The 27,156-nt window shown below is 39.4% G+C and overlaps 2 protein-coding genes across 2 annotated transcripts in view; both read left to right on the forward strand.

Moving 5' to 3' along the window:
• The first annotated feature begins 1,232 nt into the window (after nucleotides 1-1,232).
• Nucleotides 1,233-11,642, forward strand: Tap42 (immunoglobulin binding protein Tap42). The gene is made up of 5 exons (XM_071591997.1): nucleotides 1,233-1,527; nucleotides 1,634-1,916; nucleotides 2,692-2,966; nucleotides 7,724-7,905; nucleotides 11,278-11,642. The coding sequence occupies exons 1-5, from the start codon at nucleotides 1,408-1,410 to the stop codon at nucleotides 11,477-11,479; spliced, it is 1,062 nt and encodes a 353-aa protein (XP_071448098.1). The 5' UTR covers nucleotides 1,233-1,407; the 3' UTR covers nucleotides 11,480-11,642.
• A 2,953-nt stretch (nucleotides 11,643-14,595) lies between these two features.
• Nucleotides 14,596-27,156, forward strand: part of LOC139694030 (organic cation transporter protein-like) — a 33,458-nt gene continuing 20,897 nt past the window's right edge. Inside the window, exon 1 of the mRNA XM_071592428.1 lies at nucleotides 14,596-14,843. Within this exon, the coding sequence (XP_071448529.1) occupies nucleotide 14,843 (1 nt within the window). The 5' untranslated portion in view covers nucleotides 14,596-14,842. The remainder of the gene's footprint in view (nucleotides 14,844-27,156) is intronic.

Below are 27,156 nucleotides of genomic sequence, written 5' to 3' on the forward strand. Positions count from 1 at the left end.
CTCCAAATTTTTATACAATTTTACGATTTCCATTGAAGTAAACAAATAAAACCTAACAGAACAGTTTTGAGAGTTTACTTCACTCATATTTACTTCTAAAAATGCCAAAGAATAAAAAGGAGATGGAGGGTTAGCGGCCAGAGAGACTGTCATTGGAATGTAGATTTGTGGAATTCACTCCCAATACCTTCAAATGCTCTCTCTTCTTTCATTATTTGCTATTACACATGTATATGAGACTGTGAAAACTGTTTAAATATGTTGAAAATAATAGCACATGTAAAGTTTAATGATGGTCATATTAAATTAAAAGCAAACTCATAAAATATATATTCCTCACACTTATGACTCAAGTAATTTCTTTCTCAAGAACAAAATCTTTTTAAATATTGAAAGTTTTCCATCAGTGGCAAAATTGCTAAATATACATCATCAGCATAAGTGTTCATTTCATTCAGACCCGGTTAATACAGCCTGGAAGATTGGCCAATTTAATACTCATTATTTAAGTACTCATTTACCATATCGAATAACTTAAACTCATAAAACAAAGATACTGCCACATTTTATGCTACAATTCAACCAATCAATCTCATAAAAATTCACCTATATTTTTCTAGTTTTGCTACTTTTGCTTTGGCAGCCCTTATGGAATGAAAACAGGGCAGAACATCAAAAAAATTAAAAAGAGTAACTGCCGAGATAGGTATTGAAAAATTGCAGCATGGAAGCAGAAAGTACAATGCGATGTGCAAGAAGAATAGGTTAAAACTTTCTTTATAGTATGGTGATGTGCACTATAAGTGGTCATCAACGTTGCAGTATAAATATAACGTACTGCGAACCCTGTAGTAGCGTTTCAATAAAGAATTAGAATAATTACCAACTGATTCCTATTTATGTTTAGGTAGTCGTCCTCCCGAGAAGCTTCTTGAACAAACTAAAATATTTCAATTAGTGGAGTCTTGGTATTCATTTTGAAAGATAGTATACTTGAAACTTAATTTGGATGTATAACATGCCATATGAACGTATTTAAGCTGTATAACATTCGTACATGACCGCATCATTGCCAGTCATCAAGAATCAAAACTTTTGCGGATGATACGGATTCAAACATCCGCCATTGCTGTTGCTCAACGTACTCTGGGGTAATTCAACAGTTGCGAGGAAGCGGAAAATCCGCTCCGCTACAACTGTTACACCCCCTCCTTAATGTACCTAATAAATATGGCCGCTATGCGTTGAGCAGGCGAGAGTTCCGTGGTGAATGTCGCCGCGTCTGTGTTTTGTGTCTGTTTCTTACCAGTGCCTACGCTCATTTATTTAATGGATTAATAGGAAAATTTTGTATGATCAACGTAGTTGTTAAAGTGCAAAGTGAGAAGGCGGAATAATTAAATAAAAATGGCGGAAGCTGGTGTGGCTGATGATCCCAAGAAGGTCACTGAAATTTTTGAAGATGGTTTTAAAATGTTTCAATCGATTGAGAAAAGCCAGGAGTCTAGTAGTAGCTCAGAAATTTATGTGAGTAACTATTAGACTAATTTAAACTATTGTGTGTTTGATTCCTTCTAATTAATAAGTAAATATAAGTCTCATACTAACCAATGCATTGTTTTTGACAACGTAGGCTCAGATTAAAAATGCAATTAAGCTTTTCGAAGAATCAACAAGAACAGTATCGTTGTTGGGAGTGTTTAGTTCAAATGAAGGTGTTGAAGAAATAGCTACCGAAGATTTGAAGTTCCTTCTCTTACCAGCATTTTTAGGATCATTGACAATACGCCTGGAACAGAAGGATAGAATTCGTCACCTCGATGCCGCAGAAACTTATTTCAAGGACTTCTTAAAAAGGTGTAAAGAGTATGGATTAACGGATGTTAAAATACCTGGGAAAGAAGTGGAAGATGGAGGTAAGTGCAATTTAGGAACGGATTCTGATGTGACTCATGGTATGGCGTAACAAAGCTCGATGATTGAAATATTACGTCCACGAATAATTTCTCCTATCTTAAGCATGCCAATACAATACATGAATTAGATGCATGGAGATTATTAATGGAAATGATTGCTGCATTAGCAATTTTTCCCTGTCAAAACATGAATTTTCTATATGATGTTATTGTTGCTCAAATACTGCTAGGTTTTTCTTCCTTGGTTCAACAAATGGTTGACTGAAAAATTAACTATTTCACTTTTAGTCTGTCAGTATGCACGTCATTGTGGTTGTAGGTAATAGTAATTATGGTTGTTCCGTTGTATGTATGTCACCATTTATGGTTTTTTTACGTTTCATTAATACCGCCTCCTTACCCATAAATCGACCTTGTATTTTTGTGTATTAAGCTATGAACATCTGCTTAGTGGATTGGAAAGAATTCTCTCCAACATAATGAAAAGATTTTATGTTAACGTTTCTGCGGCTCTTAATAGTTATACTATTGAATATTTTTATCCCGATGGTTATGGAATTGTTTTTGGATCTGAGGTAAAGAATAATTTTGTTGTGGGAAGCCAATTTTATCAAAACACCCTTCATATTATCCCTCAAGAGTTTTACTCTTGAGGCATAATATGAAGGGTGTTTTGATAAAAATGGTGCTATATTAAACAACGTTTTATTTAAAATATCTACTTTCTCGTCGATTATTCATGCTCCTTTTAATTTCTACCTCAATTTCATTGCAGATTCAGACTCAAATACGGCTGTTTCTTCTGGAGCACCTCCTAATTTAGTTTCAATGGTCTTGAGTAGAAATGAAAAACTTCGGAGGTACAGACAGCAGAAAGAATATGAAGCACATATTGATGAATTGATTAGAAGTACAAATGGTGATTGGTCCTGCAATGAGGAACAGAGAAGAGACTATTTACTTACCCTTATTCGCTATTGGATTAATCGAGCTGTGGAAGAACTATTGAGTATTGAAATGGAAAGACCAATTCTTCAGCACATGGAGGAGGTATGCTTTTATGGATTCTTCATTATTTAATTTAGTGATGTAGTGACTGTACCCTGTAAATTAATGAGGTGCATATAAATTGTTACAAATAGACCAGTAAATATTGTAACCTATAACGTTTTTGAAACAAAAATCAGATAAAAAGGAGTGGTAATGTATGAGAGATAAGAAACAAAACATGACAAAAGACAAGATGACAAAAAAGAAACAATAATTTTGGAAGATAAGTAGTGTAACATCTGTTTATTCCAAGTTCCAAATTTTTAAATGATAAGTAATTAAGATTTTTGAGGAACTATCATGATTATTGTGATTAAATACTGTCCCCTTGGCCATATCCTATAACAGTGTGGGGAAAAGAAATGAAGAAAATGATAAATAGGTGTGAAGAATGAGGTTTTTTTGTTACCTTATTCTCTCCTCTTCGTTCTCTCCAAAATCTGACGTTTTAACTTTTCCCAAAACATGTATCTCGGGATTCTCTTGACTCACATTTTTCTTCTCCTACAGGGTGCCTCACATTAGTCTTTATCAACTATTATATATAAGATGTACCCATTCAGTTTTCTTGTCTGCAGGTTTAATTTTGATTGACCCAGGCATTAAATAGAATGTTGAGAAATGATCTTTCCGACCAATCAAACGATTTTGGGTTTAAATCCCCCCATAAAGGTCAAATTTTAAGTTCTTTTTTAATCACTTGTCCTTTTTTGTCATATATCCTCTGTGAATATGGCTTCCTTGTCTGCAAATGGTAAAATATTACAGCGTTTTCCCTATCTTTCCTTTCTTCATCCATTTTTTCTTTGATAGATACATAAGTGGTAATATGAGTACACCACAGTCCTTCCTTTGCTTTAGATAAATAGACGTTTCTGCACCATGAAATAACAGGCCGCATATCAAATTTTTATCATTAGCATCCTTACTCAATAACCTTGTCACCAAAACCTGTGTCGTGAAAGCTTCTTTGCCTAATAAATAAATGAAAGGACTAACTTTGTAGTTCCACACGAAAACGATTTATTCACACGACCCGGGTTTCGAAGTAAAACTTCATCATCAGGTGAGCTCTCTACATTTGCAGCCCTTCTTATATATACAGCCAGGGCGGGGGTGGGGTGGAGATAATCATGAAGTCCATTATTGAAATAGAAAGAAAGACTCGTATATAATCATGAAGGTTTGGGAGGGGTAAAGTCAGGATAATCGTCCTTTTTTTGAGAAATGCAATACATTTATCGAAGAGCACAAGATTCAAGAACTGAAATCAGACCCAACCACCAAGTTTCAACAAGAGTGCAAAAATTCGTTAAAATCATGTTCAATATTATTTAAGTGGCATGATGTAGAAAAGCTAACCCAAATGAATCCTTCAGCACCCCGGTTCTTTGGGTTACCCAAGATTCACAAACCGGGATTTCCAATTAGACCTGTGATTTCTAACGTAACAGCCCCCAACCACCTGTTAGCGAGAAGAGTAAACGACATATTTAGAGAGCATTCAAAATTTGAAGCAAAATACGGTGTGCGTAATTACATTGACTTTATCAACCATGTTTCCAAAGTGACTATCCCCAACAAGTGCTTCCTAGTGTCCTTCGATGTATCCAACCTCTTCACCAGTGTGCCGCCTAAAGAAGCTATAGACATTGCAGAAACCAAACTTATCCAGAATTCTGCCTTACCCAGTTATCTGTGAACTAATCCAACTGCTACAGACATGTGCTTCGCAAAATTATTTTAAATTTAACGGAAAATATTTCAAACAGCCCAATGGCCTAGCTATGGGTTGCCCTCTATCACCGATTCTGGCCGACATTTATATGAACCATTTCGAAAAGAACTTGTTCTCCTCGTGTAATGAACTAACAAATAATGTGTTGTGTTGGTATCGATATGTGGACGATGTGTTTTGTGTGTGGAGAGGCTCCAAAAGGCAAATTCAGCTATTTCTTACACATTTAAATTCTTTGAACGAAAACCTAAAATTCACCTGTGAAGTAGAAGAAAATAATACACTGAATTTTCTTGATTTAAGAATTTCAAAATTAAACAACCGGCTTGATTTCTCTATCTTTCGGAAAAACTCATACACAAATCAAGTTATCCATTTCAAGTCAAGACATTGCTTCTCGCAAAAACTCTCCGCCTTCCATTCAATGATACACCGGTTGGTGAACGTCCCAATTTCGCAAAACAATGTCAAAAAAGAACTTACCACGATTAAATTGATTGCAAGAAACAACGGCTACGATGAGGAGCTAGTACAGAAACTATACCGCAAAAAAACTGAATAAAATGGCATTGAAAGATATTTACAGTACTGAACCGCCACAGGACCCCGCAGCCAAGTGGCACAGAATCCTTTATTTAGACGATTTTTCACAAAAAGTATGTAAGAAACTTCCAAAATGTAGAATTAAGATAGCCCATTATAACAAATCAAGCCTCAGGGGCCTGCTCTCCCACACAAAGGACAGAATCCCATATAAGGAAAAGAGTGGAGTATATAAGCTAAAGTGCGATTGCGGGGCAATATACATCGGACAGACAGGGAGGAAATTCCATGAATGAGTGAAGGAGCATCAAGCATGTGCAAGAAATAAAAAGATGAACTCTCAATTCGCAACGCATTTGATTGATAATAACCATAAAAGTGATTTTGATTTCGAAATTTTACATGTTGAAAGCAAAGGCTATAGATTGGACGCCTTAGAACATTTAGAAATTTTAAATAGTGTTTGTTTAAATGAAAATATTGTTAACGAATTTCTGCATGCCTCCCACTCTCCCCTCCTTAAAGTCCCAATCCTCACGGTGGCCGATGACACCACCCCCTCCCCTTCATCTAACCCTCTCTAATCCCCTGACTCACGAGAGCTCTACAATGTAGACTTCTCCCTCCCGCTCCACATTCCATCACCATCGCGGAGGGGACGCCAAACTGCCCTCCCCTCCGGCACGCAAACCAATCCTGACTTTACCCCTCCCAAACCTTCCTGATTATCTCCACCCCACCCCCGCCCTGGCTGTATATATAAGAAGGGCTGCAAATGTAGAGAGCTCACCTGATGATGAAGTTTTACTTCGAAACCCGGGTCGTGTGAATAAATCGTTTTCGTGTGGAACTACAAAGTTAGTCCTTTCATTTATTTATAATGAATCGGTTCCATAAAGTTACGCCAGAAACCATTAATTCTTTGCCTAATGTAATTCTTCTTATTTCCGTACTACTTTGGCCATTTCGGTCCATAAGTTAAACTGTTCTTCCTGGTCTAGTTTATGATCTCTTCTTTCAATATTTGATTTAGGATTTTACTTTGCTGAAAACCTTATAACCTTTGGAAAAATGAAATAGCTGTGCCTGCTTTAAACAAGTTTATGTCCGTGGCTATTTTGTTTTGGCATTGTTCACTGCCGTAGCTACGTTCATTTTATATTTACATTCTTATAACCATTCTTTTGTTTGCATTGATTTACATCCCATACCTATAGCACTAACTTTTGAAATTGCCCAGCGATTATTGCAACCCTTCCCTTGGTAGACTGATTAGCTGCAGCTTTATCATCAGCAAACACAACTGATTTTATGAATTTTCCACCAACTTTCATTCCCATCTTCAGTTCTTCCCATTTCTCTTTAACCATTTACTGGACTTATGTATTGAAAAACACAGGTGATAATCAACATCCCTGTCCTACTCCTCTTCCTTCCTTACACTGCAAATCTCTACTCTCTACTGCTCACACTTGTACAATATGAGACATGTATGGGTTATAGAAATAAGTCACCTATCCCACCAACGTACTCCTATTTTTTGCAATACTTTAATTAATCCTACCCAATTCACTCTATCAGATGTGGGGATCAGGATTATGTGGTGGCTAACGTACTGGCTTCCCACCCAGAGGGCACTTTGAAAGAGTACGCTGCCCATCGTATGGGACATCAGCAGCTTAAAAGCTGCAGACCCCTTGGTGCCATCCATTAAGAGTAGGCTAATGCCAACGTTGGGTTTCTCTCCACCCTTCAACCTTTCCTGTCCATCCCTAATGGCACAAATCACCTCTGCTATTGGTCGCTTCCCCTAAAACTACTATTCTATCGAATGTCTTTTTGAAATCGAAGAAACAAACAAATGCAAATACAATACCTTCCTGAACTTGAATTGATCAACCCCAAATTAATCATTGGCCTTGACTCCATTGTCTTGTAGATGACCCTAAGTACCTCTTCAGTTGTGTATAAAATCAAACTATTACGTATTATTCTATCACGAGGCTGTCCCTCCCTCACTTGGGATGAGAACTAACACAAACTGAACAAAAACTTATGGCCAAATTACTCTCTAATAAATGCTCTCAATTAGCTCAGAGATACTCTTCTTCCCAGGGAAATCCTGAAGAGTTCTGTGGGAGTTTCATCCACCCCTGCAGTGTTATTGAATGTCAATTCCCTTAATGTCCTTTTTATCTCTCGATCAAGTATGCCTGGACCTTTGGTATTCCCATTCACAATATTCTCTTTCTGTGCCTCAGCTTGCTGGCCTAATGTCTTTACCATAGAGATCCTGTATGTATTCCTTCCATATCCGTTGAATCTTTCCAGGTTCATTTAATTTTCTCTAAGTACCTTTAATAGATTGTTCCTTTGTGAGAGAATTTTCTCGCTTGATATTATTTTGTTTACAAGTTCATTGCTAATGTTTCTATGAGTGGTAAATAAATGAATTGTATTTTCATTATGTTTTCAGATGAAGATAAAAGGGAAAAAAGTTAAAGAGGATGATTCTAATGCTAAGAAGAAGAGACCCCCCTTGCAAACTGTAATCCTTACAAAGGATAAAGTACAGAAAGCTGTTTTTGGTGCAGGATATCCCAGTCTTCCCACATATACTGTGGATGAATTCTATGAGCAAAGGATAAAATCTGGAGAGTAAGTATCTCTATTGTATGCTCGTTTTGTGTATCAGCTGTGTGTTTAGCTCATTCTGATGGTGGGGACTGTTATTGTTGTGTTCGGATATATTTATGATTTGGTTAGGAGTGCATGGTCAAGAGAGATAAAGTTATAGAGTATATGGGAGGTGCTTGTGGTGCCATTTATTTGACACCGTATGGCAGTGCACAATTTTAAAAGGATTCCTTACTCTGACATGTTTCATGGTCGACTGGTATTTAAGGGGGGCTTTAGGAGGATTAATCATCCAAGTCATTTGGATATGTGGAGGCCAGAATACAAATCTTTCTTGCCTCTGCATTAAAAAATTACTATTGGTGGATAGGAGGAAGAATGCTGGTAAAATCCTATACTCCTGGCTTTTATCTCGCATCCTTAGCATGGGATTAGGAACATCGTAACTTGAACACATTACCCTCTATTGAGTGGTTCCATTCATCAAATTGGGTAGGCTCTTACACACTGCTAAAGTGAAAATGGGAGTTCATTATGCTTCCACATCGCCCTCTCTTACTGACTTTTTTTTAACTTTATCCATTTAGGCCTTTTTGCTAAATCTATGCTGTTTGGATAGCTAGAAAATTTTCTAGATAGCAGTGCATTTTACCACTTATTGGTTAATAAATTAATTGGCAGTTCCCTTTTTGACACTTTTGATCATTTTTTGATATGCTGTGAAATCTGTTGACATGAAAGGTATTTAAACTCAATATTTTACCTACAAAAAGTCAAATGACATACATAATTCCTTTTGGAAGGTTTATAGCGTAATGTACTACTTGGTCTTTGAGAACTTCTATCAAATTTCTTGTTGTTAAGTATGTGCATGTTGTGCCTGTACTGTGGGATACCATTCTTTTACTTTTAAGGACTAGCGTTGTTTTTATTTCCTTACTATCATTAAATACATGCAATTTTTGTTACGTGCATTATTTGGAAAGTTTTTTTAAATATGGTATGCTTGTATATGCTGCTTGTTCCATATGATATTATCATTACATCATATGGAAGAAAGACAATGGAGGATCTGCATGATACCTGGTTAATGACAGCTGTTTGTTCATACCTCTGTGTCATGACCAGTCAAGGCACACCTTTTGTCAAATACACCCACCAGTTCACTTTTTCAGAGTATCTTGATCAGGAAATATACTCTAAATATTTGTCTTCAAAGGCTCTCATCCTATTTGCTTGTGCATGAAATTAATGAGATGATATTGAAACCTTTACCTTTCTAAATAGTATTTAATCTTATGTTTGGAATGCCTAAGTAAAACTTTGTAAATCCACTTTAATATGACGACGAAAAATAAACTTTAATACGACCCTGGTTTCAATGAAGTGCAGCATCATCGGGCAAAGAAGTAACTTTTCTGCCTGACCATGCTACACTGTGAAGCCTGGGTCACTTTAAAGTTGATCTTTCATGTGGATTTACAAAGTTTTATTTTGATATTATTCACCATGTAACAATTTTACAAAGTTATGCCAGAGACGATTAATTTTAAATGCTATTCCTTGTTGAGATTTGATTGATATCATTGTTAGGAAAATAATTTTCAAGTCACTTATGAAGCTCAGACCTTAATTTTTTTCAAATATTATTTGGGTTAAGAAAAAAATACTTTGGTGTGATGGAAACATAATGCACAACGGCTTAGCTTGACGAGAGAGTCATGGCCATATTGTGACTGGCACTATTGCCTTGGTTGTCAAGTAAATGTATATAGGTACTCTAATGTGTTTTTTGATGGTATTGTTGTTGTTGTATGTGACCACATAATAGTAAATAATGATAATGATAGAGTGAAAATGGTTCCCCTTTCTGCTTTATTTGCATCATGCGCCAAGGGTGGGCTATCTGTGAGGCCATGTGCTTAGAGGTAAAAAGAAAGCCTTTCAGAAGGCTGAATAACTCTTGATTCTTCTCTCCCTCTCCCTGGAACAAAGGCCAAGAAATGATGCCAAGGACAGTTTCTATATAAGCTAGAGGAAGTAATGAAAGAAGACACTTTGGTTTTTCCTCATAGCATTTTTTTATTATGACCTTGCTGTAGTTACAGCATAATATCTTCAGATCATCTGTGTCTAGAGGAAGTACCTCATGATGACTGTATCCATCTAAAACATCTTTTGATTTTAGGTGCTTTGCAAGCAGTATTGGTTCATATTGAGTGCAGATGAATGTTATTGGAATAGAGGAGTAATGTAATGTCAAGTATAAAATGCATGCTTGCATGATTTAACATTATCACAAAATTGTATGAGGAAAAAAATCAAGGTGGTGTGCCCAGTTTTGATGAATTCCATTTCCAAATTTCATGTGATGAGTTGCCAAGTTTATAATATGCAAAATATGCTGTTAAGAGAAACATTTTCAGAGTTTTTTTAAAGAATAAAATTTTGCATTTTTTTTCTTTCTAGAAGGAGGATGAAACCATTTCCTTCTTGACCATGACTCAGATTCAAATTATGTTTCTTAGATTTTAGTTATGCACAATTCTTACCATTCAGTTTGGTAATTAAAACTATACTCCGCCCATGTATAGTATCAATTAAATCAGGAAAATGTCTTGATATTTTTATTCCTACAACTTTAAATTTGATGTTGCATGGATCCAATGCATGGCCTCTGAGATGAGGGAATGATCATAGTTTAGAGACTTTAGAGGTTTGGGTTTGGAGGAGAATTGAAAGGGTAAATTGGACAGAGACAAAGATTAATGACAAAGTCTTAAATGGGTAGAAAAGAGAAGATATTGATGGGTGAAATTCGAAAATGGCTCTTAAAGCTGGCAAGGGAAATATTGAGAAGTAGTGGATTGCTACAAGTCATTTAGGAGAATGTTAGAAAGCTGTATGGAGGAAGGAAGAGAGTACAAAGTTATTTTAGACTGCATGAAAGTATGGGGAAGGTAGGAAGAAGGAAATATCAAAGGACAGACAAGAGTTAATCCACAGAATACGTAGAACAGTAATAGTCATTATTTAGCATTGAAAATCTACCTTCAAGTATTAGTTTTCTGTGAAGCTGTACTTGATAATTAGGAGGAGGTTTATGAATGGGCTACGTAAAATCCACTTAAAAGTGTGAGGTTAAGCCAACCAGCTATTTCATTCACATAAGCTAGAGAAATTACATGTGATGACTCAATACACCAATTGAAGCAGGATGCTGAGTGATAAAGAGTCAACCCCACTAAGTGTGTAGTTGCCAGATTTGGTACATTTTCCTCTATAATTTGATTTTCTTGAAGCTGACAGTTTTTAACTTTGATAAGCACTTGTGACATGAGTGAAATATATGAAACCAGTCCAAAGATAATTCTTTGCTGGATTTCTTTACAGGTTTCCAGACCCATGCTGTAGACCTGCCAATTTATGTCAGCACAATTCCAACGAAAAGGCGCAGAAGGATCAGGGCTCAGATGATGAAGATAGACCAAAAACAGAGCTGGAAGAAGCAGATGAATTGAAGAAGGCTAGGGAGTGGGATGACTACAAAGACACTCACCGTCGTGGATGGGGAAACAGAATGAATCGAAGTTGAAATGCTGTAAATTGATAACTGCAATCAATGAAAATAGTGCATTGCATGTAATTGCATATTCCTTGTTTCTGGAACTGTTTATGATTGATATTTTTATTATCCTCTTTTAAGAAGAAGGCAATTTAATTCTCAATAATACTATTTAAGATTAATTTTTTTAAATAAAAGACTAATTATCTTATTTGTTTGGTAGTTTATTTACCCTCATCTATTCATGTCCTTTTTCAGTTCTTATTAAATTGTGTAAAGAGGTTAATAGTATCTAATTATTCCCTTGCCAGAAAGGCTGAAAAATGTCCAAAGCTATTTTTGCATATGCATTAATCTAGCAATTACCTGCTGAAATTTGACGTTTATTTTCAATTAATGCTTTCTATCCAAATTTCGTCTGATTATTTGAAGGTTTGCAGCTGGTATATTAACTAATTCATGTTTATGATCATTGATTAATCATGTTTATGCTAATGTTATTGATCTTAGGTAATCACTCCCAAGTAGAACTGTAAATATTTAATCAAACGTGGTGCGGTTGGCACTACGGATGGGAAATCTCTACATCATGCATGGTTGACATTGTGATATAGATGAAAGTGAGCATTAATTAATTATAATCTAACAATAGTATGATTTAACAATGTTTGGAGTTTAAAACTTTGCATGTTGTGAATGTCACATTCTCTTTCTCTTGGAATCATAGTAACGGAAGAATTTCAATTGTTAGAAGTAGGGAGCCAAGGCAAGGGATTTATTTGAATTTATTCAAGGCATTTTAATAGTAAGTTTTGGATTACTGTTTACCCGACGATATTTCTCTCTTCAGTTTTTTCCAACTTCTGCCAGCCTTTGTGCTCTTTAAAAAGTCTACTCCATCCATTCCTCTATCCCATTTACCCAAGATTCCCACTTTATCATGGCATTCAACATGCCTCTACCTTTCAGTGTATCCTACAGCCATTTAATTTGCCTTTTTCGTTGTTTACTGAGTAACTTCCTCTTCCCACTCCCATTAAGAACCTCAGCATTTGACCTCTCTACTATATCCAACTTATTCCCTCCATTCTGTGCTACACCCATGTTTCAAAAACCTTCATCTACGCTTGTCCTCTTTCCTTAAAGACCAAGACTCACACTTTTAAAACACTATACTCCATATTAAATTTTTATTGATATATTATTTGCATCTTTAATTAGTCTACCCATTAGCAGTTTTCTTTCTCTTGCAAATGTCTCTTTTGCTAAGGCAATTCTCTTAATGCCTCCATTTCTCTGCCTCTTTTCCTCTGAAATGCTGTCTAAGTGCATTGCCTCCACCTGCAGGTGAGAACTAGCATCAATTTAAATGTCTAGTTCATTCCCTCTCATTTTAATATTTAAATTTTGTCTACAATGGTTTGACCTTTATTAAGGGATGGTCTATGATCATCACTGCCTTGGTGGGGGTGGGGTTGGTGCGGAAAGATATTGGAGACTTCAAGAATTTTAGGAATGGGAGGGGTATAATGTTTCATTGACCACCTCAAACCTGTCAGACTGAAGGGATTGCCAAATTTCCAACTCTAAAGCATTCAACCTGTGTCCTTTCAAGGGTGGCCAAAGTAGCATTAGGGCTAATATGATTGTTCTGACTGAAAGTTAGCCCTGGATTGGGTGTCAGGTTAGGTTCATAAGGTTGCCTGTGTGAGATTTTTGTGTACTAGTATTGCTTTCAATTATGGCTGGAATTCGATGAGCACAAAAAATGTTCGGCTCTAATTCTCCAAAATATGTAAAAAGATTGAAATCATGATTGGAGGCCAATGAAAAAAATGCTCATCAAATCAATGCAGTTATATAATGTTATAAACATTTTAGCATTTATATGGCTGCGTAGATTTTCGCGGCGGTGGCTTGAAGAATTCTGCATTTTAGCATTTATTTGGGATGCATATCGAATGTGTGTTCTTGCTGCATGTTGCATTTTGCTTTGGTAGGCAATTTCCTTGAGGTTACCTGCGATTTGAATGGGATAAAATGAGTAGGACCCCACATTACACTACCTTCAGTTTCCCTCAACTCATCTTCCAGTTCCCAAATGACTATCTTCTCACAAATTACCCAGTTATCCCTAAAGATGTCAACCATCAAAGATGTCAGCCTTAACAATATCATGTGTGATGCGACCTTGATAATTTATGCCTATATATGTTTGGAATCATCTGCCTGCTTTGGAATGCCACAGGCCTGAGAACTTGGGCATCAAAGATTGCCAATTGAATATAGTGGGGAAAAGGGTCTGTTCAGCCATTGGTCCTTAGGTTTTCCTGAAGGCCCCTCCATATAACAGGACCTCTTGTCCCTCGTTATGACTGCTCAGTCCACAGCGCCACTTGACGAATTGGGGGAGCGTATGTCCTAATGTATCCCTTATATTGCAACGTCCTCGGCATTTATGTTTTAGCATTTCGACCACCTCACCGGGGAAATCTTCGTTCACACTATGTCCCTTCGATAAAGCTACCTTCCGCCGCCAGTTCTAAGGATATTTCTTCAAAATTACTCTGTGGTAATTCCTTTTTCGCGTTTTGAATTGATTTTTTTTCGGTATGGATCCTTATTTTTCGATGCGAGTGTTGCACCTGCACTATCAGCGAGCTCTGTAAATTTAATTTGTAGTACGCATAAGCGCGTGTCCTCGCCTTGAAACACTCTATTGAGCACCTAAACTCCGAAATATCCACCCTGTGAATCACCCATCTAACTTGTCGTCGGCGAGTGGGACAAGAAAAAAATTCATAATACCGAACGTTGAGCTCGAATTCATTTCAATTGGAGTGGCCTCTGGGAACTATGTAACACCCACGGCCACGGTTCATGGAAAGTTAAACCGAAAAATGCGTCCGATGCGAACGCTCCGACCATGAGCGCAATTTTAATTTCCCCCTCATTCCCTACTCTCCCAGCTAGTGGGGTGGCCCGGCATTGCAGAGTCAAGGAGATGTGGTGCTCTCGAGGAAAGAGAGGGAGCCCGAAGGGGGTTGGTGGGTGGGAGAGGAACATTAGGGGAGGGGACGGAGTATGGGGCGAGAGGGGTTCGGGCCGGAACGGAAATGGGACTTGTGTGCCTGTCAGTCCCCTCGATTACGCCGCCGTCGGTGACTTGACCGCGAACGACCACGAAAAGCTCGCACACGCACATTTGCACACACAAACGGACAAGCTCACCGCCGAAGGACATCTATCCGTCAGATATAAACCACGCGCTGGGTCCAAACGGTGTGGCCCTGCACCCTTGTCATCGTCCTGCAAGATTGCAGTTGGGTGAAGCGTACCGACACAGCGGCATCAGCCGGAGGACCCAACGACGACGGGGATCGAACTGACCACAGTACGTTTTGCCTGATCCTTCTCTAATTCTATCCCCTCCCCTCATCTCCGGTGCATGCAGAAAATTATTGGTAACCAATTTCGTCAGCAAAAAGATTCCGATCGATTGGATTGAAAGATCGTCGCCTTCACCTTTTCCAATCCTCCTGAAAACTGGTTATTCAAGTCATTCGGTTATTCAAGATACGGACCACTTGGTGGATATATGTACAAGACACCTATACCAGCGATTCGAATCCGCGAAATTTGTGCGAAGGGAGATATTGGCAGACTTACTTGAATCTTCGGGAAAAATGAATAACATTCTGTTGCGACACAAGGAAAACACAAGCTCGATTATTTCACCAACGCGAGTCAGGTTCACAATTCGTCCTTGTTGAAGTTATCGGCGCTAATTGTGCACTCGAGGACCACGACGAGCTTACTTCTTTCAATTAACTTCTATCAGTGAATTAGTGTGTCGGGGTGTCGTTTTCTCTTGTCGGCGGCACTTATGTAGTCGTTAAGGGTGACTCCTGTTTTTCTCAAACCGCAATCGAATTTATCGCAAAATTATGAATTATGTCTGTTATAATCTCTAAGAATTCTTCAGTAGGGGTCGAAACACTCGGTGCTCTACCGCGTTGCTGTCGAGCGAGAGAAAAAAGAAAGCCAAACGTATGAACGAAAATTCCTTTCTATTGGAACGTCAAACAGAACATAATAGAAACAAACCTAAGATCGGGGAAAGTTCAATACAAAGCATTCGTTCGAAGAGAACGCCGTTCACAACTATTTTTTTAATTTCCCTTGGTATGTAAGCGTCACTTGTCCTCGGCAACAGGCAGTTCGGGTACATGTGAATGATTGTAGCACTAATATGTCGGCTTCTTGCGTTAAGTCACCAGACTCAAATCCATTCAGTGACGTATTTTTCAGCGACATTCCGATCCCCGTTGAGAAGTTGCCGTGCGGGAAGAGAACTATTATTCTAGTAAGGACGTGTCTCTCCGTCTGTGAGATAACACGTTCAAATGCATGACTCCTTAGCGCCTTACAAGATTGATAATGTCATAACCGGGTTTTTCTCCACCCTTCGAACTCAAATCCTGCCTCGGAACATCCACATTAGTCGCCCTTACAAAATCGTGTCTAGTGGTCGTCTCCCCCTTATAATTATTACGATTATTATTATAAAAGTACGGTCGGTCCTCGAGCAACTCTTCCGATCTTGACGTGTATATACTGCCATTGATTGTGAAAAATTGAACTTAAGTCCTTATTTCATTCCATCCGTAACTTGCGTGACCAACATTTTTCATCCATTCAAGCCTGACCTTCCGCCGTAAATGTGTCCGCGGCGCACAAAATAAATCTTATTGTTAGAGCTATAACCAGCACTAGCTAACTTAGGATTCACAATGACTTGCGCTCGATATGATTTGGGCAGAGTAAATGCCATCACGCTGGTCTCTCTCCTGTGTAGGTCATGGACTCGAAGTATGCTCCGCACGGGCGCATGGCCTACTTTCAGAAACCAATGAATCAAATGGAAAGTCCAATATCTTGGGTTAAATTAACCGTGATTTTAGAGTTTATATATTTAATTTTTTAATCTTTTCGTCGTATGATGTAATTTATCGATTTCAATATTACCACACTCGAACATACATGAGGGGAGATGCGAAAAAAAAAGCATTTGACTCGACCGATATTTGAACTTCATTCTTACAGCTCCCGGTCAGGTGTGTCAATCGAAGCTCTTTTTCTTTCAATTGAATTTACAAGAGGGTTTTTGAGTACAAAATACTAAATAATGGTAGATTATTGGTGTGATTGGTTGACTATAAATGAGGAGATCGGGGACTATATCCAATTCTGGTCAAATGTTACTTCATAGGCGAAACCTCCACGCAAATTTAGAATAACTGATTGCCAGTATGTAGGTGAGCGTGTAGCAAAGTTGTTGATTGATTGCCCTTTGAATTTTGTCGAATATCACAATGGAAGCTGGATCTGGGACCACAATGCTGAAACAGGGAGTATTACGCTCCACCAGTATCGTTAAATTCGTGAATCTCAATTCCACGCTTGGTATAAATGCAAGTATATAATATTTTGGCAGACAAGCTGATAAAAAAATTAATCTGATTTGTTTGAGGGGGCTAATTCGCACTATTTAACCATCGTAATGGGCTAACCCATTCCCTTGGACATCTTATTTTACTTCATAAATGACCAAAGAATCTATATTTCCGGCAGTGCAGAACACCTATTGCGCTGATATTTCTAGAGACATTTACAAGCGATTCGCAAGGAAACAATGAATACGTTACGAAACCTGTGTTATGAAAGCCACTACTCAAATCTCATTTCCTCTTTAATTCATTTGTCTGCATAGGCAATCATTTTGAATTTTAAATCTGTCAACAACAAGTAATTTGTCTTAACTACTGTCCTCTTTTTAAAGCACGAACACAAATTAAATAGAGATGTGGCATTTGGGTGAAAATAAACAGTGCACGTCCTCCACGACAAACATGCCATCCTGGTGTGCTATAACATCATAGATCCGGAAACGGCGTCGAACTTAATGACGCGAATCGTGAACATCCACTTAAATGCCATTCGTTCCGTGCAGCTGAAAAATATTCAGGTTTGGTAATGTAATCATATATTTCACTTAAAATATTACGTCGCAATAAGAACAACTCAATTCAAGTAGAATACGGTTCTAGATCTTGCTGCTTAACCGGAAAGTAATTGTCATTTTCTTAAACAATTGTTCCATACTTTCAATTCTGTAAGATCGTGATGAACCACACTGATAATGTCAGGCTCACGTAAGCTCAGATTCCTTGGTCATTCCAAAGCATTTGTCCAGTACAAAACGACTATCGAGTGATTTTCGAATGATCAAGGAAAACTTGTGAAATAATATTAATGTAGAAATATTCGAATTCATGATTTGTCTTTATATTTCCCTGAATAGAAAACTAAACCTATAAAAGGTGAGGTTGAAAAGAAAACGCAGCCATTTACGCAAGAAGGGAGACAAGTAGCACCTCAACGTACAAACTTCGTTTCACACCTAGCTCTTTTTATTTCGTATCACCCGACTTTCACTGCCCTGGGGCATTGTCCGCATTTGGGGGAAATAAAAACTAAATACCAAGGTGTGAGTAACAGTCGCAAGCTAAATAGTAGAGAAAACGGTATGGATTAGAAGAGCTAGCTTATGTATATAACAAATAATATTTTCAAATTTCAGGATTAGATCAGTAAAATAAATTGATAATTATTATGAATATTCGAGCACAGAAGACAAAACCCACCCCCCAACCCTCAAGAAAACACGGTGAACTTTATGAAACACGGGGATTCTTCATTATCAAAAAATATTTATTAAGCGTTTCATCAACCATTGAGCCCGTTGCAAAATGCTGCATTTTGAATTATTAAAAATGTTTAAGAGTAATTTTCTAAAGGCCTTCGCCAATCACAATTTATTTGTTTTGTTGTTACTTAAGCAACAGACGAATAGATTGTTCGCACAAAGTCTCCGTCCAGTTGGCGTTCATGGGCACGCAATTTTGAGGCAATAGCTTTACAGATCGAAGATTCTCGCTAGCGTACGGTAGATACATACCGATACTTTCAAGACACGATATCGAAAGAATAGGGAGGGAATGACTCAGGAGAAAACGGTACGGAGTGGGCCGTTTCTAGAGGCAAAGATAAGAAAACTTAAGGGACAGCAGTAAGAAAGCAGATATTTGGGTTAAGAAGTAAAAATAAGGAGAAAGACAGACTGAAAATTGGAATAACGGGATGGGGAAAAGAGTGGGGAGGAAGGAGAGGGGGAAGCTCGAAAAGTATTTAAATAGAGGCCTGCATTTATGCTCAAGAAAGAGATTAGTGACTCTCTCTCCTTTTTGAATATAAGGAAAAAGGGTGCTTGTGACAATTTGTGTATGTTTATGTATATATAAATATAAATAAATACATATAAAATGGACTACAGGACAATGAGTTTGATTTCCCGCGCAGCTAAAGTTGTTCTCAGGATCATAAACAAAGAATAGAGAGTAGGGCAAATGATTACTTTGGGGATGGTCAGTTTGGGTTTAGGAAGGGGAGAGGTACGCGTGATGCCATTGCAGTAATGAGATTATTAATCGAGAGGAATATAGAACACAACCAGGAGGTATTTGCCTGTTTCGTAGATTTCGAAAAAGCGTTTGATTGAGTAAATTGGGAAAAACTAATGAGAAAATTGCAGAAAATAGGAATAGATTGGCGGGAAAGGAGGCTAATCCGCAACCTGTACATTTCTCAGACTGCTCAGGTTCGGGTGGGGAACGGGCAGTCCGGATGGGCAGTGTTAGGAAGAGGTGTAAGGCCGGGTTGCCCATTATCACCGTTGCTCTTCAACGTATATGCGGAGGAAATGCTAAAAGAGGCTTGGGAAGAACTGGAGAAAGGAATGAAAGTCGGTGGGGAATTCGTAAATCAGTTAGGTTTGCTGATGACCAAGCTTTAGTCCGTCAATCATCCAAGGGGTTGCAAGCATTGCTGAGTAAATTGGAAATGCAGTGCGATAGAAATGGGATGAGAATAAATATATTGAAAACGAAGGTAATGCAATTTTCCAGAAAGACAAAAGCTAAGCTTAACATTAAAATAGAAGGGCAAAAATTAGAGCAGGTGGAACAGTTTACGTATCTCGGAAGTGTTTAGGACCAAAATGGTCTCTGTAATAGGGACGTAAGGAGAAGAATTGCACTAGGAAAAGAAGCCTCCACAAGGAGGAGAGAGTTGATGACAGGGACATAGAGTGAGGATGTTAAGAAAAGGCTCGTCAAAACTTACAGGGAGCGTATTTTGCACGGCGCGGAAACATGGTCACCGAAGCAGGATGGACGTAGATTGGAGGCTTTTGAAATGTGGGTGTGGAGAAAAATGGAGAAGGTGAAATGGACAGAGAAGAAAACAAATGAGGAAGTGTTAGGTATGGTGGTCGATGAGAGGGGATTGCTGGGAGAAATTGTAAGGAGGCAGGAAAAATGGATGAAAAGTATACTGATTGGCAGTGGGATGTAGACTGTTATTGAGGGGATAATGTTAGGCAAACAAGGAAAGGGCAGGAACAGGATAGGGATGTTGGACGAAATGAAGGGAGGAAAGGAGTATGAAGATATGAAGAGAGGCCTAGCGCTAGGTTGGATGTTAGGTTGTGCTATGTAAGGAGAGAAAGGTGAATTGTTTGTTTCCAATCTAAACCTACCTAAACCGGTAGATTACCAATATTAACTAGCATGGTTACGTATATTTTTACGACGAAGGAAACCTGTGCGCTACGCCATTACAGATTCGTATGTTTAGGTCATGTTAAGATTTTCACAGGAAGGTAAAGATTCACCTGCTGTGAAAGTGTTCATAATGATCTGCTTTATAGTCAGTCAACATCTTAATGCTGGTTCACCCGATTTTGATTTCCGTCGGCCAAAGAATCTCTGCATTAAAGTGAGTTTTAGCGATCTTCATAACTTTTCAGAGATCATTTAATATTTTTTATTGAAACCAACGATTGTTTATTATCATACATCCTTAGTTGAGTATTATCTTCGAAAATATTAAAGATGTCAACTAATGTAGATATAATTTTGAAAGTTTTTGGGTTTAAATAGAAGCACAAAATGCTTTACTTTCCTAGACCCGTCATTCCGTCAGCCGCGGCGTTCTTGAAGAGACTAGTAGGACGAGCGTCGTCTAATATATGTCGGCATCGGACTGTGTGCACTAATCTAAGTTTGACTACGCTTCTATCGACCTTTTTATTCATTATTATGGCAACCCCTCCACTGTATTTTACTCTATAACTATCACTCCAGTAATCCCCGCTATCCTTCCATCTCGCCACGCATAGACCAATAAATCTATATTTCCTCTTTCCATCTCTCGCTTCATATTTCCTAATATTCATGTCCTCAACATTGTCCCAACATTCCAAGTTCCTATTCTAAATAATTCAGCCTTCTTCTTCTGCGTCTTCTGTCATGCTGCTGTCGGTTTTTCTTTCCCTTCGCAAGGTTTTCGTGAGATGGGTGATGGTAGAGTTCACCTAGTACTAAGCCTGACGGCGTGTGACATTCAAATATCACGGTAGGGGGGCCAGTTCCTTTCCCAGTGGCGGATACGGCGACTAACCTTGAATCTGAACAAGCGATAGTGTTTTGTGCACCGAATTTCCACGGTAAGAAATGACCAGATCCTTTTTGAATTGACAATGTATTGGTGTTCACCTGACGACGAAACTGGTTCGAGAGAATTCAACGCGCGGAAAAATCTACCTATTGTGAGAGCCGTCACATCGCGATAGAAAGAAACTATCTCCGGAGGCGCACCTGTCAATTTCCCAACCATGTCAAACACAGAACTTTGTAACAACAGACTGGTTATGAAAATTTAAAACTGGAATGAAGCAGATAACACGTTGCTCCCATAAAGCGTAAAAGATAGCTATTCCATTGAAAGATTAAAATAAGAGGGAAAACTTTAATTGTCTTGTCGATTTAGAATTCCAAATCAAAGAACTGTGAGTGCGTATGTGTATGTGTGTGTATATATATATATATATATATATATATATATATATATATATATATATATATATATATATATATATATAATAATATATATATATATATATATATATATATATATATATATATATATATATATATATATATATAACCCTCCCCGGACTACAACCTTGACGTGGTGGAAGGGCTTGTGCGTTCCGATGACCCCTAGAGCTGTGCTGGCAGGAGTAATAAAAATTGCTCCTGGTAGGGTCACCCATGCCAGATAGGTCGAAGGTTAGGAGCCAGACGAAAGGTAGTCCACGCAGCGTCTGTTCCTCAGTGAGGCGGCCGCAATGGCGTCTGACCCCAGTGGGGCGGCCAGTAAGTGATGGCGTCACGTTAAAAACACTATTGAGGAAGGCAACGGGAAACCACCTCAATTATCATTCCCTAGAAAAATATGATGGACAATAGAGATATTTTGAGTCCTGGCAACCACGGGGCTCGGCCCAATCGGCCGTGTGTCGTGCCCGGCAGCGGGGGAGGCAAGGCTTCCGCGGTCGTCATCCCACGAAACCCTTGCAAGGGAAAACCAGCAGCAGCAGGACAGAAGACGCAGGAGAAGAAAACCAAATTAGTTAGAATAGGAACGTGGAATGTTAGGACAATGATGAGGACAGGGAAATTGGAGAATGTTAAGCGAGAGATGGAAAGGGGAAATATAGATATTTTAGGTCTATGCGAGGTGAGATGGAAAGATAGCGGGGATTACTGGAGTGATAAGTATAGAATAATATACAGCGGTGGGGACGAGAGCCAACGAGGGGTTGCCATAGTATTAAATGAAGAGGTAGGAAGAAGCGTAGTCAACATAGAGCAGGTAACGGATAGAATACTACTAGTGGAGATAAAAGCAGAACCGACGAACTTAGTTATTATTCAGGTATACATGCCACCGAGCAACCATAAGGAAGAAGAGGTCGATAGGATATACGATCAGTTAGAGGACATGATCGCGTGTGTTCCTGCAGGGAAACATTTGATAGTGATGGGGGATTGGAATGCGACGGTAGGCGAAGGAAGAGATGGTGATGAGGTGGGCGACTACGGTTTAGGCACGAGGAATGACCGCGGGGAGAAAGCAGTTGAGTTCTGCAGGAGACAGGGGTTAGTCATCACCAACACTTGGTTTAGACACCACAAAAGACGCAGGTATACATGGAAAATGCCAGGTGACTCAGGAAGATATCAGCTAGATTATATCCTGGTTAGACACAGGTTTAGGAACAGTGTGATAAATTCCCACAGCTTCCCGGGGGCGGATGCGGACTCAGACCACAATTTAGTTGTTATGAAATGTAGCGTACGTTTCAAAAAGATAAGGCAGGGGCGGCGAGTTAGAAAATGGAATGTAGAAGCATTAAATGGGTTGAAAAGGAAGGAATACAAACAGGCGGTAGAGGAAATCATGGAGGATGGCATGGGGCTTAGTACTATCGAAGAAAAATGGGAAATGATCAAGAAAGGGTTGTCTAAAGCCGCAAAAGACACTATTGGAACCGTTTACGCTAAAAGGACTAGGAAACCATGGATCACGGATGAGATGATTACAAAGATGGATGAGCGGCGAAAATGGAAGAATATAAATACAGAATTAGGCAAAATGAAGTACAAAGAATTGAACAATAAATTGAGGCGGGCAACAAATAAGGCAAAAGACGCATGGTGGAAGACGCAGTGCGATGATATGGAAAGTCTGCAGAGGAAGGGTGAAATCGGTGCGCTGTACAGCAAAGTTAAATCGTTATCGGGAAGTAAGAAAGGAAGAGCTATGCTAACAGTTAGAGATAAGGCGGGTAAGGTAATAGTTGACGCAGGAAAGATCCAAGAGAGATGGAAGGAGTATATAGAAGAACTGTATAGTAAAGAACTCAGACCTACAAAGTTAGACATTGAAAAAGAAAATGACGTAGAGGAAGACAGCTTAGGTCCAGGCATACTAGACAATGAGATAGAAAGGGCATTAAGGGAGATGAAACTAAAAAAGGCCGTGGGGGTAGATAACATTCCCGTGGAACTTTTAAAATGCTTAGGGAAATGTGGGAGGAAGAGGCTATATGGGCTGATCCGTAGCATTTATGAGGAGGGAATCTGGCCGGAAGACTTTGTGAGAGCAGTTTTAGTTCCGATTCCGAAAAAGGTAAAGGCCACGTCATGTGAGGACTATAGGACAATTAGTTTGATATCCCACGCAGCTAAAGTTGTTCTCAGGATCATAAACAAAAGGATAGAGAGTAGGGCAAATGATTACTTAGGGGATGATCAGTTTGGGTTTAGGAAGGGGAGAGGTACGCGTGATGCCATTGCAGTAATGAGATTATTAATCGAGAGGAATATAGAACACAACCAGGAGGTATTTGCCTGTTTCGTAGATTTCGAAAAAGCGTTTGATAGAGTGAATTGGGAAAAACTAATGAGTATTCTGCAGAAAATAGAAATAGATTGGAGGGAAAGGAGGCTAATCCGCAACCTGTACATGTCTCAGACTGCTCAGGTGCGGGTGGGAAACGGGGAGTCAGGATGGGCAGTGATAGGAAGGGGTGTAAGGCAGGGTTGCCCATTATCACCGTTGCTGTTCAACCTGTATGCAGAGGAAATGATCAAAGAGGCATGGGAAGAACTCGAGGTAGGAATGAAAGTGGGCGGGGGATTCGTAAAATCAGTTAGGTTTGCTGATGACCAAGCTTTAGTTTGTCAGTCAGCCAAGGGGCTGCAAGCATTGCTGAGTGAATTGGAAATTCAGTGCGACAGGTATGGGATGAGAATCAATATTAAGAAAACAAAGGTTATGCGATTTTCTAGAAAGAAAAAGGGCAAGCTTAACATTAAAATAGGTGGGCAAAAACTAGAGCAGGTAGAACAGTTTACGTATCTCGGTAGTGTTTTGGACCAACACGGTCAAAGTAGTAGGGACGTAAGGAGAAGAATTGCGCTAGGCAAAGAGGCTTTCACAAGGAGGAGGGAGTTGATGACGGGGACTTTGAGTAAGGATGTTAAGAAAAGACTCGTAAAAACTTTGATATGGAGCGTAGCTATGTACGGCGCGGAAACGTGGTCATTGAAGCAGGAGGATAGACGTAGATTGGAGGCTTTTGAAATGTGGGTGTGGAGAAGAATGGAGAAGGTGAAATGGACAGAGAAGAAAACAAATGAGGAAGTACTTGGTATGGTGGGCGAAGAGAGGGGTTTGTTGGGAGAAATCCTATGGAGGCAGGAAAAGTGGATGAAGGGGGTGATGACCGGCAGTGGGATGTTGAAGACTGTGATGGAGGGTAGAATGTTGGGCAAAAGAGGAAAGGGAAGGAACAGGATAGGGATGTTGGACGGGATGAAGGGAGGAAGAAAGTACGCGGAGATGAAGAGGGACCTGATATAGAGTAGGATGATGGATTTTGTGTTTTGTTAGGAGTAATAAAATATTTATTTGGTAGTTGTGTCCATCCAAAAACCTACCTTAACCGGTAGATTACCTTAAAAAATATATATATATAACTAAAAACTTTGTAAACTAAAACTTCGTAAAAACTTTGATATGGAGCGTAGCTACAGGATGTACGGCGCGGAAACGTGGTCATTGAAGCAGGAGGATAGACGTAGACTGGAGGCTTTTGAAATGTGGGTGTGGAGAAGAATGGAGAAGCTGAAATGGACAGAGAAGAAAACAAACGAGGAAGTACTTGGTATGGTGGGCGAAGAGAGGGGTTTGTTGGGGGCAATCCTATGGAGGCAGGAAAAGTGGCTGAAGGGGGTACTGAACGGCAGCGGGATGTTGAAGACTGTAACAGAGGGGAGAATTCAGGAATTTTTCTCGGGTTTCCAACCGGGTCAGGTTTCGGAGTACCGACGTTTCGATGGCTGACTCTGCCATCGTCTTCAGGGTTGAAGTGCAGAGCATGGAAATTGCCGGGTATTTATACATGTTGCGTGGGTCAGGTGTGGCCTGATTGGTCGGATGAGTTTCTTCGGCCCGCTCCGGTCAATCGGCCTTGTTCCCGTGTGCTTCTCATCTTTTTTAGTATCGGCTTCCAAATATTACTTATCTGGAAGCCGGTGTCTCGGTTTAAGTTGTTTTTCTCCAGTCGGATCTCTATTCCTTCTTTTACCACGCGGTCCCAATAACCGTTGGCATGACATAGCCTCTTTGTGGCTTCAAAGTCGATTCTATGGTCATGGGTGATACTGTGTTCGGCGACTGCCGACTTTTCCGGGTAGTGGAGTCGTATGCATCTCTGGTGTTCTTTTAGGCGTCGCCAGAGCATGCATCCCGTTCACATCTTCAGTATCACACAAGATATCAAGAATACTGAAAAAACACAAGGTGGAAACGATTCACAAACCACAAGGGAAGCTAAAATCTTTCCTTGTCACGGCCAAAGACAAACGCGGAATGAAGTCATCGGGAGTCTACCGAATTCCCTGCGAGTGCGGCAAAGTTTACATCGGGGAGACGGGCCGCACAATTGAAAAACGCCTAAAAGAACACCAGAGATGCATACGACTCCACTACCCGGAAAAGTCGGCAGTCGCCGAACACAGTATCACCCATGACCATAGAATCGACTTTGAAGCCACAAAGAGGCTATGTCATGCCAACGGTTATTGGGACCGCGTGGTAAAAGAAGGAATAGAGATCCGACTGGAGAAAAACAACTTAAACCGAGACACCGGCTTCCAGATAAGTAATATTTGGAAGCCGATACTAAAAAAGATGAGAAGCACACGGGAACAAGGCCGATTGACCGGAGCGGGCCGAAGAAACTCATCCGACCAATCAGGCCACACCTGACCCACGCAACATGTATAAATACCCGGCAATTTCCATGCTCTGCACGTACTTTATGTCTTAATTCAATGCGGTTCAACTCAAGGCGGCCTGAGTGAGGTTTCTCCGGGTTTCCTCACTCCCTCGGGTGAATACCAGGCCAATCGCCACCCCGGATATGCAATGCAATAAGCACCTTTAACATAGATCAACCCTGTAATTGTAATTCTGCAACCGCATCAATTTTATGTCTTCAAAAGTCTTCCATCTCATACCCGAAGAGGCTCCGGCCTATAACGGGTATTTGCCATGTACTATCATATCTGTATTGTATTTCTTGATGTTGTATCCCTTAATGGTAAATAAAACATTTGAAATCGAAAAAATCGAATCATGCTCTGCACTTCAACCCTGAAGACGATGGCAGAGTCAGCCATCGAAACGTCGGTACTCCGAAACCTGACCCGGTTGGAAACCCGAGAAAAATTCCTGAATACTATTCGCCGGGAAAGCCTGAGATCCTTCAGAGGGGAGAATGTTAGGCAAACGAGGAAAGGGAAGGAACAGGATAGGGATGTTGGACGGGATGAAGGGAGGAAGAAAGTACTCAGAGCTGAAGAGGGACCTGATGTAAAGTAGGATGTTGTGTTTTGCTAGGGGTCACAAATTATTTAATTAGAAATTATGTCCATCCAAAAACCTACCTTAACCGGTAGATTACCTAATAATAATAATATATATAATTTGGGGGAAATCACTTTTTCCAGTAGATGTAGAGGGAAACATTTTTCGTATCCGTATTGCTTGACTCAGAATCAGAGAGAACAGTGATATTAATGTAGATTTTTGCGTTATGAGAATATAATATTGGGGTACGTCCACTTAAGAGTGAGTACCTCGTATAATACTACAGGAGAACTTCATAG

Source organism: Hetaerina americana, unplaced genomic scaffold (genome assembly GCF_022747635.1).
Source record: "Hetaerina americana unplaced genomic scaffold, ioHetAmer1.1.p SCAF_5, whole genome shotgun sequence".
Classification (NCBI taxonomy): Eukaryota; Metazoa; Arthropoda; class Insecta; order Odonata; family Calopterygidae; genus Hetaerina; species Hetaerina americana.